Here is a 15273-nt window from a genome sequence, read left to right as displayed (position 1 = left end):
ATATAGCAGTGACTATAAATTTGCATGTACTAACTTTTCACTCTACTTTTCTCATTCAAAATAAAAATGGATCTTTATATGGTTTATAAAACTTTTTCATTTATATCTTTTTTAAATTGAGGTATAATTGACATATTAGTTTCAGGTGTACAACATAATGATTTGATATTTGTCTATATTGCAAAATGCTAACCACATAAGTCTAGAGCATCCATCACCACGTATAGTTAAAATAATTTTTTTCTTGTGAAGTGAGAACTTTTAAGATCTCTCATAGCAACTTTTAAATAAGCAGTTCACTATGATTAACTATAGTCACCATGCTGTACATTACACCCCCTTGACTTATTTATTTTATAACTGGAAATTTGTATCCTTAGACCCCCTTTAGCCATTTTACTCACCCACTACCCCCACACCCTCCACCTCTAGTAACAACCAGTCTATTCTCTGTATCTGTGAGCTTGGTTTGCTTTTGTTTTTTCTTAGATTCCAATATAAATGAAATCATACAGTATTTGTCTTTCTCTGTCTTTAGTTCATTTAGCACAGTACCCTCAAGGTCCATTACGTTACAAGCAACAAGATTTCCTTTTGTATGATTGAGTAATACTCCTGTGTGCGTGCGTGATATACACATAGATGATGTGTTTGCTTGACAGAAAAAAGAGAACTTGCTTGTACTATCTCTTCAGTGGATATATGGAATTTAAAATTCATAACTGTTATATTTCAGAAATGCCTATGATAGTGGTTCTATCAAGTAAAACAAAGATTCTTGACCTGGGAGCCATGAGTGTATTTCAGAAGTTTTATATTAATTATTTAGCACAATTGCCTGGCTCACATTTGGAATTTAGTAGGTGATTGCTTTTTTCTTGTTTTAATTGTTTCTAGTAATCTGTAGAAAGGTCATAGCAACTTGATAGGAAGCGAGAAGGGGAAAAAAATCTCGATATGTAGTTTTGTATAGTGCTTTTTTGTTTTTAACCGAGGGTTTATATCTTGTACAGTAGAAAAATTCCATTTTCATTTTAGTGCTTTTCTCCTATGTGGACTGTGTCTGATCAGAGCTGACACTCTTGTAGTCACTTTTTGCATTGTTTTTAGTTTCAGCTCAGGCTCCAAACTCTGCCATAACAGCTCAGACTGGTGTTGGGGTAGCATCTACAGTCCACCTAAACCCCATGCAGTTGATGACAGTAGATGCATCTCATGCTCGACATATCCAGGGGATCCAGCCTGCGCCCATCGGTACCCAAGGGATCCAGCCAGCCCCCATTGGGACCCCAGGCATGCAGCCAGCACCCATTGGCACACAGGGAATTCACTCAGCAACCCCACTCAGCACACAGGGACTTCAGCCTGCAGCAGTAGGTACTCAGCAGCCTGCGCCCGAAGGAAAGACGTCAGGTAATTTTACTTTCTGCATGGAAGTTGGTGTGGAGAAAAGAGATACACTGGGTTTAAATCCTGATCTGCCGCTTGCTGGCTTTGTTGTCTCAGGTAATTTCTCCAGGCTTTCATTTCCTCCTTGGAACAGGAGTTGCTTAGAACTTTCCTGTCAGGGTCATTGTAAGCATTAGAAATACATAAACAACCTAGTAGCCATTTACACATGGTGAGAACTGCATTTTGTAAAGGACTCTTAGTTGAGAGAGCAAATTCACCTTATAATAGTAATATTCTCATTCCATTTAAGATTTTTTTTAAAGCTGTATGTAAAGCTGTAAAATTAAGATTGACTGAATTGTTCGTACCACTTCTAGGGATTGAGACGCAGTTGTGTTTTACAAAAACTGGGAGAACATTTCTTGAAGTTTACTGTGTACTTGATGTATTTTACCTCATTTATTAGGAGTGATGATCATCGAGCAAAGAAAAAGGGTTATTGATTACGTACCAAAAGACTCCTATCCCTTATCTTCTTGAAATTGGACAGTCATAGCGTGCATGCTCTGATTCTGGTGATCTGATTGCTTTTTATTTGTTATGTGACATTTTAGTAGTGTTTCTTTCGTTTCCCTCTCTTCACTGTTCTCCCTGCCCCTCCCTGTCCTCCAGCAGTGGTCCTGGCAGATGGAGCCACAATTGTAGCCAACCCCATTAGCAGTCCATTCAGTGCTGCCCCAGCCGCAACCACGGTGGTGCAGACCCACAGCCAGAGTGCTAGCAGCAGCGCTCCAGCCCAGGGCTCATCGCCCCGGCCAAGTATACTGCGGAAGAAACCCACCACAGATGGGTGAGTAGGCCCAGTCGTGCCAGATGCCACCGCTCATGCTGGGTATGAGTGGTCTAAGCCAGTTGTAGGCTGTGCTTATGTTCAACTCTGGTACATCGCGCCAGTCGTTTTTCCAGGTGCTCATACCCGTTTACACCCTCGCCAGCTGTGGGAATCATTGCATTCATCATTACCAGCTCTTGTTATTGGCACTTTTTTAAAGTTTAGTCATTCAGTATTTATACTGCTGTATCTCATTAGGTTGTTTTGTTTATTTTTGCTTTTGGGTTGTGGGTAATGGACTTGATCTTTCTTTTCTGTTTATTTCTTTTTTTTTTTTTTTTTTTTTTAATTGGGGGAAGGGGAACAGGACTTTATTGGGGAACAATGGTCAAATTGTTGTCCTTTCAGTCTTAGTTGTGGAGGGTTCTGTTCAGCTTCAAGTTGTTGTTCTTTCAGTCTTAGTTGTGGAGGGCGCAGCTCAGCTCCAGGTCCAGTTGCCGTTGCTAGTTGCAGGGGGCACAGCCCACCATCCCTTGCGGGAGTCGAACCGGCAACCTTGTGGTTGAGAGGACAGGCTCCAACCAACTGAGCCATCCGGAAGCTCAGTGGCAGCTCAGCTCAAGGTGCCGTGTTCAATTTTAGTTGCAGGGGGCGCTGCCCACCATCCCTTGCGGGACTCGAGGAATTGAACTGGCAACCTTGTGGTTGAGAGCCCGCGCTCCAACCAACAACTGAGCCATCCGGGAGGCAGCTCAGCTCAAGGTGCCATGTTCAATCTTAGTTGCAGGGGGCAGAGCCCACCATCCCTTGCGGGACTCGAGGAATTGAACTGGCAACCTTGTGGTTGAGAGCCCACTGGCCCATGTGGGAATCGAACCGGCAGCCTTCGGAGTTAGGAGCACGGAGCTCTAACTGCCTGAGCCACCGGGCCGGCCCTTTTCTGTTTATTTCTTATGGAAAAGTTTAAACATAATCAAATTTTGAACATATGAATGTGTACCCGTTATCCAGCTTCAGTTATCAACGTAACAGCTCATGGCCAATTTTATCTTTATGCTCACCCAACCCCTGCCACTATATTATTTTGAAGCAAGTTCAAACAACACATTTCATTTTTATATTTTTCAACAAGTCTTTTGAGAGATAACATATTAAAAAAATACAATGACTCCTTAATATCAAATATCTAGTTATTGTTCAAATTTCCACTGATCTCAAATGTCACAAGTTTTGTTTTGCTTTATATTATTTACTTGAATTAGTATTCTGATGCGGTGCACACATTATGATTAGTTGATATGTCTCTTAAGACTCTTCTAATATATAGGTTTCCTCCATCTCTTTTTTTCTTGCAATTTATTTGTTGAAGAAACTTTGTCTTTTGTCCTATGGAGTCCCTCCCTCTCTCCCTTGGATTTTGTTGATTGCATCCACCTTGTATTAGTTTCCTAGGACTGCTATACCAAATCACCACAAACTTAGTGGCTAAGAACAATGGAAATGTATCCTCAGCATTCTGATGGATAAAAGTCTGAATTCGAGCTGTTTGCAGAGTTGCTTCTTGTGCACGCTGTCAGAATGCTGTCTTCTGCATGCCGCCCCGTGCCCGTCTCTCAACTGCTGAGGCTGCTGGCAGTCCTCTGCATTCCCTGCCTGTGGGCTCCTCACTCCAGTCCGCTTTCATGTTCACGTGGCCTTCCCTTCTCAGGTCTCCCTCTCCTTTCTGTTATAACTGCCAGTCATTGGATTTAGGGCCTTCCCTAAATCTAGAGTGATCTCAGCTCAAGATCCTTAACGTAATTACATTCGCAAAGACTATTTATTATATTCACACGTGCCAGGGATTAGGACTGAGATGTATCTTTTTAGGGAACACAATTCAAACCACTAACCTTATAGAGTAGTTTTACTTGTTCTTCTCTCCTCCCCATTTTCTCTAGTTGTTATTTGACTCTGAAGGCTTGATTAAATTCAGTTTTTAAATTTTTGTTTTGTCAAGACTACTTCATAAGTCTATGGTTTAGTCTTTTACCAGGAGACAGGGTGTCTGGTGGTCACCCTTTTTGAGCTGTTACCTGTCTTGAAGATCAGTATCTGGGTCCCTTAGTTATTGGGCATTGCAAAATGATGTATTCTGGTTCTAGCAATTCTCTCTCATACCTACTCTCATCTAACTTTCGCTCTCACCACTCTGCCTACACTAACAGGTCATGGTTGCTCATGACTTCCACATTGCTGAGCCCAATGATCAGTTCTCAGTCTGAGCCATACATGGTCTCTACCGCATGGCATAGTTGGTCACTACCTAGATCAGCCTTTTTCACGTGGCTTCCAGGAACTTGCTCAGGTCAATATAAATACATAGACATTATAGTGACTGTAGACATTTAATATGGATTTAAATTTTAAGTGAAAAGGAGATGTGGCATGCTAGTAAAAGCAACTAAAAGAGTTACAGTGATGGCTTTCTGGAGAGCTCTGGGCACGAAGTGGGGAGTGATAGGGAAGGGACCTGCTGTATTTTGTTGAAAGTCTTTTAGTACTATTTGACTTCTTAAATAACATGCCTATATTGCTTTGATAAAATTTTACAAATCATTAAAAATTAATTTAAAAATTCACTTTAGTGCTATTTTTTTGCACTAGCTATGCCTAGCAAATGTGCATCTCATACTTATCTTTTAGGGCTTTCAGACTGCTGTTTTCCAGTTTTGCCTCTTGTCTCTTTCAGAATGGCAGTTCGGAAAACCCTCATTCCTCCTCAGCCTCCTGAAGTGGCGAGTCCTCGAGTGGAGAGCACTATGCGCAGTACATCTGGGTCACCTAGGCCTGCAAGGTGAGCGCATGATGGTTCCCACTCTCGCTTCCACCTGCTGTAATCGGGGAGGAGAAATTCTAATACATGTCACGAATTTCACATGTTTTTTATGCTATTTCTAGCTACATGACCTGGACACATTTTTCAACCTCTCTGACCCTATTTGCCTCATTTATAAAATGGACATACTTATAACAATTACCTCATAGGATTCTTCTGTATTTACATGAAATGATGCATTAAAAACAGAGTCTGCCTCATAGTAAGCAACCAGTTGTTTTTGTTGCTAAAAATGGCTTCATGACAATAGTTAATACATGCTTTTTTCTTTATTCTTTATCATCTGAATACCAAAAGTGAAATTATTTGGGGGAAAAAATGAAACAACAGAAAAATAATTTAAAAGTGAATATACAGTGAAAATCATTGTCCTAGTCTCCACCCACCTTGTCAATCCCAATCCCCAGAAAAATATTGATGGGTAACAGTTTTGTCAAGTATCTTTCCGTATCTTTTCCTACATATACATAGATGGTTAGATTCTTAAAAACAAGATCTTGCTGAGTGATTATTCTGTAACTTACTGTTCTGTATCTTTTTAATTTAACCTAATATTACCATGGTAATATATTTAGATCTACTGCATAAACCATTCAAGAAAAAAAATTATGAATACCTTGAGGATGCCAAGTGTTGTTTTAGAATTTGGGGATATATAACAGTGATTAAACAGAAAAAGTGTCCATTCTACTTAAGCTTACTTTCTAGTGAGTGTAGAGAATGAATAAATGTGTGAAGAAAAAGAAAGTGTGAAGGGAATATACTCGTATCTTTTCAAATTAGTGTTTTCGTTTTCTTCAGATAAATAATCCAAAAGTAGAATTGCTGGTTCATATGGCAGCTCTATTCTTAGTGTTTTGAGGACTCTACACACTGTTTTCCATAGTGGCTACACCAGTTTACACTCCCACCTACATACAGGGCACAAGGGTTGCCTTTTCTGCACATCCTCAGCAACATTTGTTGTTTGTTGACTTTTTGATAATAGCCATTCTGAGAGGGGTGGCGATACCTCATGGGAATTTTGGTTTGCATTTCCCTGATGATTAGTGATGTTGAGCATCTTATCATATGTCTGTTGCCCATCTGTATGTCCTCTGGAGAAATGTCTCTCCGTGTCCTCTGCCCAGTTTTTGATCAGATTATTTATTTTGTTGTTATTTCTTTGTTATATGAGTTCCTTATGTATTTTGGGTATTATTAGCCCCTCATTTGTGAGTATATTCCCCCATGTAATAGGTGGTCTTTTTCTTTTAATTTTTTTAGTTAAATTTTTTTTAATTTTTTTAATTTTTCAAGTTAATTTGGGTGACAATTGTTAGCAAAGTTACATAGATCTCAGGTGTACAGTTCTGTAATACATCATCTATATATCACATTGTGTGTTCACCACCCAGAGTCAGTTCTCTTTCCATCACTACACGTTTGAGTCTTTTCATTTTAATTGTTTCCTTCACTGTGCAAAAGTGTTTTAGTTTGATGTAATCTCATTTGTTCATTTTTGCTTTTGTTTCCCTGCTTGAGGGGACATATCCAAAAGATACTATTGATGTCAAAGGGTTTACTACCTATGTTTTCTTCTATGAGTTTTGTGTTTACAAGTCTTACATTTAAGCCTTTAATTTACTGTTCCATTTCTTTTTTTTTTTTTTTTCTTTGCGTATATCTGTCCATTTTTCCATTGAAGAGATTGTCATTTCTCCATTGTGTATTCTTGCCTCCTTTGACCACATAAGTGAGGGTTTATTTCTGGGCTCTCTATTCAGTGATCTATGGGTCTGTTTTTATGCCAGTACCATACTGTTTTGATTATTATAGCTTTGTAGGATAGTTTGAGATCACAGAGCATAATGCCTCCAACTTTGTTCTTTCTAAAGATTGCTTTGGCTATTTGTGATCTTTCATGGTTCTATATAAATTTTAGGATTACTTTTTCTAGTTTTGAAAAGAATGTTGTGGTATTTTGATAGGAATTACATTGAATCTGTAGATTGCTTTGAATAGTATGGACATTTTAACAATATTAGTCCTTCCAATCCTTGAGCACGGTATATCCTTCCATTTATTTGTGTCCTTTTTAATTTTTTTCTTCAGTGTCTTATAGTTTTCAGAGTATAGGTTTTTCACCTCCTTCCTTGAATTTAATTGTACGGTGTTTCACTGAAAGTAAGACCTAGCTGGACCACCAGCTCTAATGTGTCTTTTGGAGCAAAAATTAATATAAGACCTGATATTATATTGTATTGTATTATATTATATTATATTGTATTATATTGTATTAATTATATATTTTATTATACCGAGTCTTATATTAACATAAGACCGAGTCTTATATTAACATGTTGCATACAGCGGGGTTTAAATCCCTCGTGAAGATTCTCATGATCCGTACGCAACGTGTTAATTTTTGCTCCAAAAGACGCACTAGAGTTGATGGTCTGGCTAGGTCTTATTTTTGGGGAAACATGGTAGGTGTTTTATTTTTTCTGAAGCAGTTGTAAATGGGATTATTTTCTTTTTTAATTAAAGTTTATTGGGGTGACAGTTGTTAGTAAAGTTAAATTGGTTTCAGGTGTACAATTCTGTAATACATTATCATGTATCACATTGAGTGTACACCACCCAGAGACAGTTCTCCTTCCATCACCATATATTTGACACCTTTTACCCTCATCTACCACCCTCCTCCCCGCCACCCTCTGGTAACCACTAAACTATTGTCTGTTTCTATGAGTTTTTGTTTCTTCATTTGTTTGTCTTGTTCCAAGGGATTATTTTCTTAATTTATCCTTATTAGTATATAGAAATGTGACAGATTTCTGTATGTTAATTTTGTATCCTGCTATTTTACTTATTGATTTATTAATTCTAACAATTTTTAGTGGCATCTTTAGGGTTTTCTATAGATAGTATCATGTCCTCTGCAAATAGTGACAGTTTTACTTCTTCCTTTCCAATTTGGATGCCTATTATTTATTTATTTTTATGTATGTATATATTTTTTTAGTTTCAGGTGTACAAAGCAATGTAATAGTTAGACATTTAAACCCCTCATGAAGTGATAACCCACCCCCCAAGCTGCTACCCCTCTGACATCTTATATACCTGTTACAGTACCATCGACTATCTTCCCTATGTTGTACTCCACATCCCGTGACTATATATATTTATATATTTAGTTGTAGTTGACATTCGATATTACTCTACTGGAGCTTCAGGTGTATAGTGCAGTGGTCAGGCATGTACAGTCTATGACGTGATCCCCCTGATAAGTCCGGTGCCCATCTGGTACCTTACATGATCTTTACAACACTGTTGATTATATTTCCCATACTGTATTAACTATCAACTTACATTTCTTAATACCTTCACCTTTTTCACCGTCCCCAACCCCATTCCCATCTATTACCCTGATAGATCTAGTTCCTATCTGGCACCATACCTAGTTATTACAATATTATTGACTATATTCCTTTTGATATACCCTACATCCCCATGACTACTGTGTAACAACCAATTTGTACTTCTTAATCCCTTCCCCTTTTCACCCATCCCCAAGAAGTCCCTCTAAGATTCCTTGTAAAAGGTAACTCCTTTTCCTTTTTCTTGTCAGGGAAGCTCTTTATCTGTCCTTCTATTCTAAATGACAGCTTTGCTGGGTAGAGTAATCTTGGTTGTAGGTCTTTCCTTTTCACCACTTTGAATATTTCCTGCCAACCCCTCTGGCCTGCAAAGTTTCGGTTGAGAAATCAGCTGACATTCTTATGGGGACTCCCTTGTAGGTAACTAACTGCTTTTCTCTTGTTGCTTTTAAGATTCTCTCTTTGTCTTTAACCTTTGGCATTTTAATTATGACGTGTCTTGGTGTGGACCTCTTTGGGTTCATCTTATTTGGGACTCTCTGTGCTTCCTGGGCTTGTATATCTATTTTCCTCGCCAAGTTAGGGAAGTTTTCTGTCATTATTTCTTCAAATAAGTTTTCAATTCCTTGCTCTCTCTCTTCTCCTTCTGGTACTCCTATAATGTGAAAGTTGGTACACTCAGTGTTGCCCCAGAGGCCCCTTAAACTCTCCTCAGTCTTTTGGATTCTTTTTTCTTTTTGCTGTTCTGGTTGGGTGTTTTCTGCTACCTTATCTTCTACATCGCTGGTTGGATCCTCTGCTTCATCTAATCTGCTGTTGATTCCCTATAATATATTCTTAATTTCCGTTATTATATCCTTTATTTCTGACTGGTTCTGTTTCATGGTTTCCATCTCCATTTTCATGCTTCCTATCTCTCTGTTGAAGTTCTCCCTGAGGTCATTGAGCATTTTTATAACCAGTGTTTGGAACTCTGCGTCTGATAGATTGCTTATCTCCTTTTTTCTCTTAGTTCTTTTTCTGGAGTTTTATTCTGTTCTTTTATTTGGGACATGTTTCTTTGTCTCCCCATTTTGGCTGCCTCCCTATGTTTGTTTGTTTCTATGTATTCGGTACTGCTGCTGTGTCTTCCGGTCTTAGCAAAGTGGCCTTATGTAGTAGGTGTGCTGTGGGGTTCAGTGACACAGTCTTTCTGGTCACCTGAGCCACGCACTCCCCATGTGTCCCTTGTGTGGGTTGTGTGTGCTCTCCTCTTATAATTGAGTCTTGGTTGATAATTTCAGATCAATGGGAGGGACTGACCCTTTGGGCTCACTGTTTTTGAGGACAGGCTGTGACTATAGTGGAAGAGTTGTACAGGAGCTGATCCTACAGAGTCCCCTGCCCAGTCCGCCTCTTGGATGTGTCATCTTTGGAGGCTGCTAGGTGATGCTCCAGTTCATTTTAAAGCTGGCCACTTGGGGCGCTAGCCCCAAGGCCACCTTGGAGGGGATTATCTGTAGGTTTAGTTCAGTCACAGCCTGTGTCCCACCCAAGGCCACCCAGTGGGAGACAGAAAGAAATCTGCAGATGGCTGTCGCCCATGCTATGCTTGGAAGTGCCTTGAGAGGCCAAGCTGTGAACCAAGGCTGGCTGCCGCTAGTGTCAGCTTAGGGCTGCTCAGCCAGAGGTACAGGACACACTCAAGCCAAATGCTGCTTTTCTGGATTCTGCGAACCATTGAGAGACCCTAGAAAAGTCTGTAGCATGAGCTAGGGCAGGCAGTCTGCACATAAAAGCCACTGAAAGCAGCCTGGGTGTGCCCGAAAGTTGGACAGGGTGGGGTCTTGAATCGCCAGGGCCTGGCAAACAAATGACACAGTCTCAGATATGTTGGCTGCCTGTGTTCACATATGGGGGAGGGGGATGGCTCAGTAAAGAAAGTGGCCTCCGCCAGCTCTCCCGTCCAGGAGAAAGCCGCCCCTCCATCCCCCATCCCAAGCCAGGCAACTCAGTTCCCCACCATATGTCCGTGCTGCCTCTCCAGCCGCTGCCCCAGCGCTGGAGCTCAAATCAAGTGATTCCATTGGTGGGTACGTCCGCACGCAGTCCCTTAAAGAGGAGTGCTTGGGAGTGCGGCTGTGCTCTGTCTCACTCAGTCACAATTTCCGCTGGTTTTCACAACCAAAAATTATGGGGACTTCTCTCTCTGGCACTGGAACCCTGGGGTGGGGTGGGCTGGGGATCCTTTGCTCCTCTAGGGAATGGGGTGGGACCTCCCCCCCCCCCCCAGCCAAAATATCCCTTCTGATTTTTAATGGTCACACGTGGGTGTGGGACCAGCCCATTCCATGTCTATTCGCCTCCCACCAGTCTGGAGGTGGCTGCTTCTTCACATCCTTAATTGAAAGGCTTCAGTTCAGCTTCATTTTAGGCGATTCTCAATAATGGTGGTTTTGTAGATTAGTTATAATTTTGATATGGTTGTGAGAGAAGGTAAACACAGTGTTTACCTACATCTTGGTTTTCTTACCTGGATGCCTTTTATTTCTTTTTCTTGTCTAATTGCTGTGGTTTCGACTTCCAATACTATATTTAATAAAGGTGTGAGAGAGACCATCCTTGTCTTGTTCCTGATGTTACAGGAAAAGCTTTCAGCATTTCACCATTGAGTATGACGTTAGCTAGGGGCTTGTCATATAGGGCCTTTGTCATATAGAGATAAATCCCTTCCCTACCTACCTTGTTGAGAGTTTTATCATAAATGGATGTCGAATTTTCTATATTTGTTGAGGCAATCACACTATTTTTATCCTTGGTTTTGTTGCTGTAATGTTTCATTAATTGTTTGGTGGATATTGAACCATCCTTAATCCCTGGTATAAATCCCATTTTATCATGTTATTGTCTTAATGGATTGTTCAATTCAGTTTGCTGGTATTATGTTGAGAATTTTTACATCTGTGTTCATCATGGATATTGACCTGTAATTTTCCTTTTTGTAGTGTCTTTGTCTGGTTGGGGTATCGGCATACTAATACTGGCCTTGTAAAATGAGTTTGACAGGGTTCCTTCCTCTTCAATTGTTTGGAATCGTTTGAGAAGCATTGGTATTAATTCTTCTTTCAATAATTGTCAGAATTCACCTATGAAGCCATCTGGTCCTGGACTTTGTTGGGAGATTTTTGATTACTGCTTCAATTTCATTGCCAGTAATAGGTTTGTTCAGATTTTCTGCTTCTTCCTGCCTTAGTGTTTAAATGTTGTATGTTTCTAGAAAGTTACCCATTTTTTCTAGGTTGTCCATTTTGATGGCATATTGTTCATAGTATTGATTTACAATCATAGTATTGATTAACAATCCTTTGTATTTCTGTGGTGTCAGTTGTATCTTTGTAATCTCTCTCATTTCAAATTTTTTAAATTTTAACTTGCTTTCTTTTTCTAGATGAGTTTCACTAGAGCTTTATCAGTTTTTTTATCCTTTCAGAGAACTAGCTGTACATTTCATTGATCTTTTTAATTTTTTTTTCTTTTTCTTTTTTTTTTTTTTTAGTCCATTTTGCTTAGTTCTGCTCTGATCATCATTTTTTTCCTTTTACTTTAGAGGGTGATTTAATTCATTTTCTAATTCCTAGGTGTGAAGTTAAGTTATTTGGGGTTGATCTTGTTTCTTGAGAAAGGCCTGAATAGCTGTAAACTTCCTTCTTAAAACTGCTTTTGCTATGGCACATAAATTTTGGAAATTTGTGTTTTCATTTGTCTCAATGTGTTTTTGGATTTCCTGTTTGATTTCCTCTTTGATACATTGTTTGTTTTTTTTAGTAGCATGTTGTTTAATCTCCATATATTTTGGGGTTGGTTTATATTTTTCCTGTTTTCTTCCTGTAGTTAATTTCTAGTTTCATACCATTGTGGTCAGAAGATAATGCTTGATGTAATTTCCATCTTGAATTTGTTGAGGCTGATTTTGTGACCGAATATGTAGTCTGTCCTGGAAAATGATTCATGTGCATGTGAGGAAAATGTGCCTTCTGCAGTTTTAGCATGAAATGTTCTATAAATGTTTATTAAGTTGATCTACTCTAAATATGACATTAAGGCCATTATTTCCCTATTAATTACGTATCTGGATGATCTGTCATTCTGGTAAGTGGAGTATAAAATTCTCCAAATATTATGTGTTACTGTTAATTTCTGACTTTATGTCCATTAATTTTTGCTTTATATAATTGGGTGGTCCTATGTTGAGTGCATATATATACAATTATTATATCTTCTTGGATTGACCCTTTTATCATTATGTAATGTCCTTTTTTCTCTTTTTTTCCATTCTTTGTTTTAAAGTCTATTTTGTCTGAGTATGGCTACCTACCACAGCTTTCTTTTTATTTTTGTTTGCATAGAACATCTTACATTCCTTCACTTTCTGTGTATGTCTTTCGATCTAAAGTGAGTCTCTTGTAGGCAGCATCTAGGTGGGTCTCATTTTTTATCCTTTAAGCCACCCTTTGTCTTTTATTCGAGCATATAGTGCATTTACATTTAAGTTACTTATCGATAGGTTGCCATTTGTGAATTGTTTTTTGGTTGTTTTTGTTCTCTCTGTTCCTTTCTTATTCTCTTGCTATCTTTTCCTTTTGATTTGCTGGTTTTCCTTAGTTTTTTCTTTCATTTCCTTTACCTTTATTTTTTGTGTATGTCTTATAGGTTTTTGAGTTCTGGTTATCATGAGGTTCATATATATCCATCCATATCTGTAGCAGTCTATTTTAAACTGAATGTGTTTTTAACTTCAAACACATTTGAAAATGGTACATTTTTCCTGCCTCCTCCATGCTTTATGGTTTTGATGGCGTATTTTGTATATTTCTGTTCTGTGTATCTCCTATTTTAGTTATAGTTAGTTTTGCTACTTTGTCTTTTAACCTTTATGTTAACTATTTTAGTGGTTGATTCACTGTGTTCATTATATTTGCCTTTACCAGTGACCTTTCTTTCTTTCTTGTATTTTCTTATTTCTGGTTACGGCCTTCTCTGCCCAAAGAACACCCTCTAACATTTATTGTAAAGCCAGTTTAGTGGTGGGTAACTCTTTTAGTTTTTCCTTTTCTGGGGAAGGTCTTCATCTCTTCTTCAATTCTGAATGATAATCTTGCCAGGTATAGTATTCTGGGTTGTAGGTTTCTTTCAGCACTTCAGATATTTCCTGCCACTCTCTTCTGGCCTGTAAAATTTCTGCTGAGGTATCAGCTGATGGCGTTACAGGATTTCTCTTGTATGTGACCTGTTTCCTTCTTGCTGTCTTCTAGATTGTCTCTGTGTCCTTGATTTTTACCATTTTAATTGCAGTATGTCTTGGTGTGGGCCTCTTTGAGTTCTTCTTTGGAACTGTCTGTGCTTCCTGAATTTAGATGTCTGTTTCCTTCCCCAGATCAAGGAAGTTTTCAGCCAATTTTTTCTTTAAATATATTTCTGCTCTTTTCTCTCTCCTCCTAGAATCTTATAATGCGAATGTTAGAGCATTTGATGTTGTACAGAGGTCCCTTAATACCATCCTCATTTTTTAAAATTATTTTTCATTTTGCTGTTCGAGTTGTGTGATTTTTACTATTCTGTCTTCCAGGACATTAGTCTGTTCTTTGCTATTAACTAATCAGCTGTCAGTTCCTTATAATGTATTTTTCATTTCAGTTATTGTATTCTTCATCTGTGATTGGTTATTATATTTTGTAATTGTTGAAATTCTGAGTTCCTCTATTCTGTCAAGTTTGTTGAGCTTCCTTATGACCATTTCTTTGAATTCCTTATCAGACAAATTACCTCCATTTCATTAGAGTTTTTCTCTGGGTATTTTCTTCTTCCTTCATTTGGACATACTCTGTCTACCCATTTTATTTGACTTTTTGTGTTTGTTCCTAGGAGTTAGATAAAATAGCTCTCTCCCAGTCTTAAAAAAGTGGCCTCTTTGTATAGTGTGTGGCAGATATTTTTGGCAGGCTGGATATAGCTGGAGTAGGCGCTCGCAGTGCCTGGTATGCCACATGGACAGAGAAGTGGGTTTCATGTGGGGCAGCTGGGTGTACATGTGTGCAGTCCCCCCTGTTGTTCTGCTGTCCACGACCACAACATATTTCGGGGTGGGCAGCCCGATGTGTGCACAGTTGCTTGCCCTTCTGTTTGGACGGAGCCCTGTTGCTTTAGTTTTTGCCCAAACCACGACTTGGTGGGGTTGCCTGGAGCGTGCATATTGCAGTGCCTTTCTAGTTCTGCGAGTGCTCCAGTTTGGGCAACCCTGTGGGCTCGCAGCAGCACCCTAGTGGTTCTGCACTTTCTGCGGAAGGCACAGCCCCACATGTGCATGCAGCAGCACCCCACTGTCTCCGCAGTTTCTCCAGACAAAGCAGCACTGCATGCAAACACCACAGTGCTTTGCTATTTCCTACTGTCTCCCTGAGGGGGCCCCGCAGGCACGTGCAGCTCAGTGGCTGTGCACAGCGACACCAGGATCGGTATTTGGGTGGAGAAGCCTCGTGCGTGCAGTCTGATGTGCTCCTCTTCTTGCTGGAGCTAGCTGTGGAAGGACTGCCTGGGGCTGCAATACAGCAGCGCTGCAGGTCAGCCTGACCACCTAGATAGAGCTACCGCCTGCTATCCAAGTTCAGGGGAAATATGAACAAGGCACTCACTGTGCCTCTGGTCCAGGAGAGTTCCCTCAGCTCCCAAGAGAGCTTTTGCTGTTCCCCAGCCTTCTCTGTGCAATCAGTCTCTCTCTCTCTCTCTCTCTCTCTCTCTCTCTCTCTCTCTCTCTCTCTATCACTAGTTGTACG

General features: G+C 39.6%; 1 protein-coding gene across 4 annotated transcripts in view; it reads left to right on the top strand.

Annotated features, from left to right (window-relative positions):
- The window catches only part of SAP130 (Sin3A associated protein 130), a 93878-nt gene that overhangs the window by 42455 nt on the left and 36150 nt on the right, over nucleotides 1-15273 (top strand). For 2 of the 4 annotated variants that reach the window (XM_019718004.2, XM_074334741.1), the window contains exons 13-15: nucleotides 1111-1413; nucleotides 2065-2242; nucleotides 4956-5060. In XM_019718004.2, coding sequence (XP_019573563.1) covers nucleotides 1111-1413; nucleotides 2065-2242; nucleotides 4956-5060 — 586 coding nt within the window. The remainder of the gene's footprint in view (nucleotides 1-1110; nucleotides 1414-2064; nucleotides 2243-4955; nucleotides 5061-15273) is intronic. The other 2 variants (XM_019718005.2, XM_074334751.1) reach the window with 1 other exon arrangement.

The sequence above is a fragment of the Rhinolophus sinicus genome, linkage group LG01 (genome assembly GCF_036562045.2).
Source record: "Rhinolophus sinicus isolate RSC01 linkage group LG01, ASM3656204v1, whole genome shotgun sequence".
NCBI lineage: Eukaryota > Metazoa > Chordata > Mammalia > Chiroptera > Rhinolophidae > Rhinolophus > Rhinolophus sinicus.
This window is presented reverse-complemented; position numbering and strand designations above follow the sequence as displayed.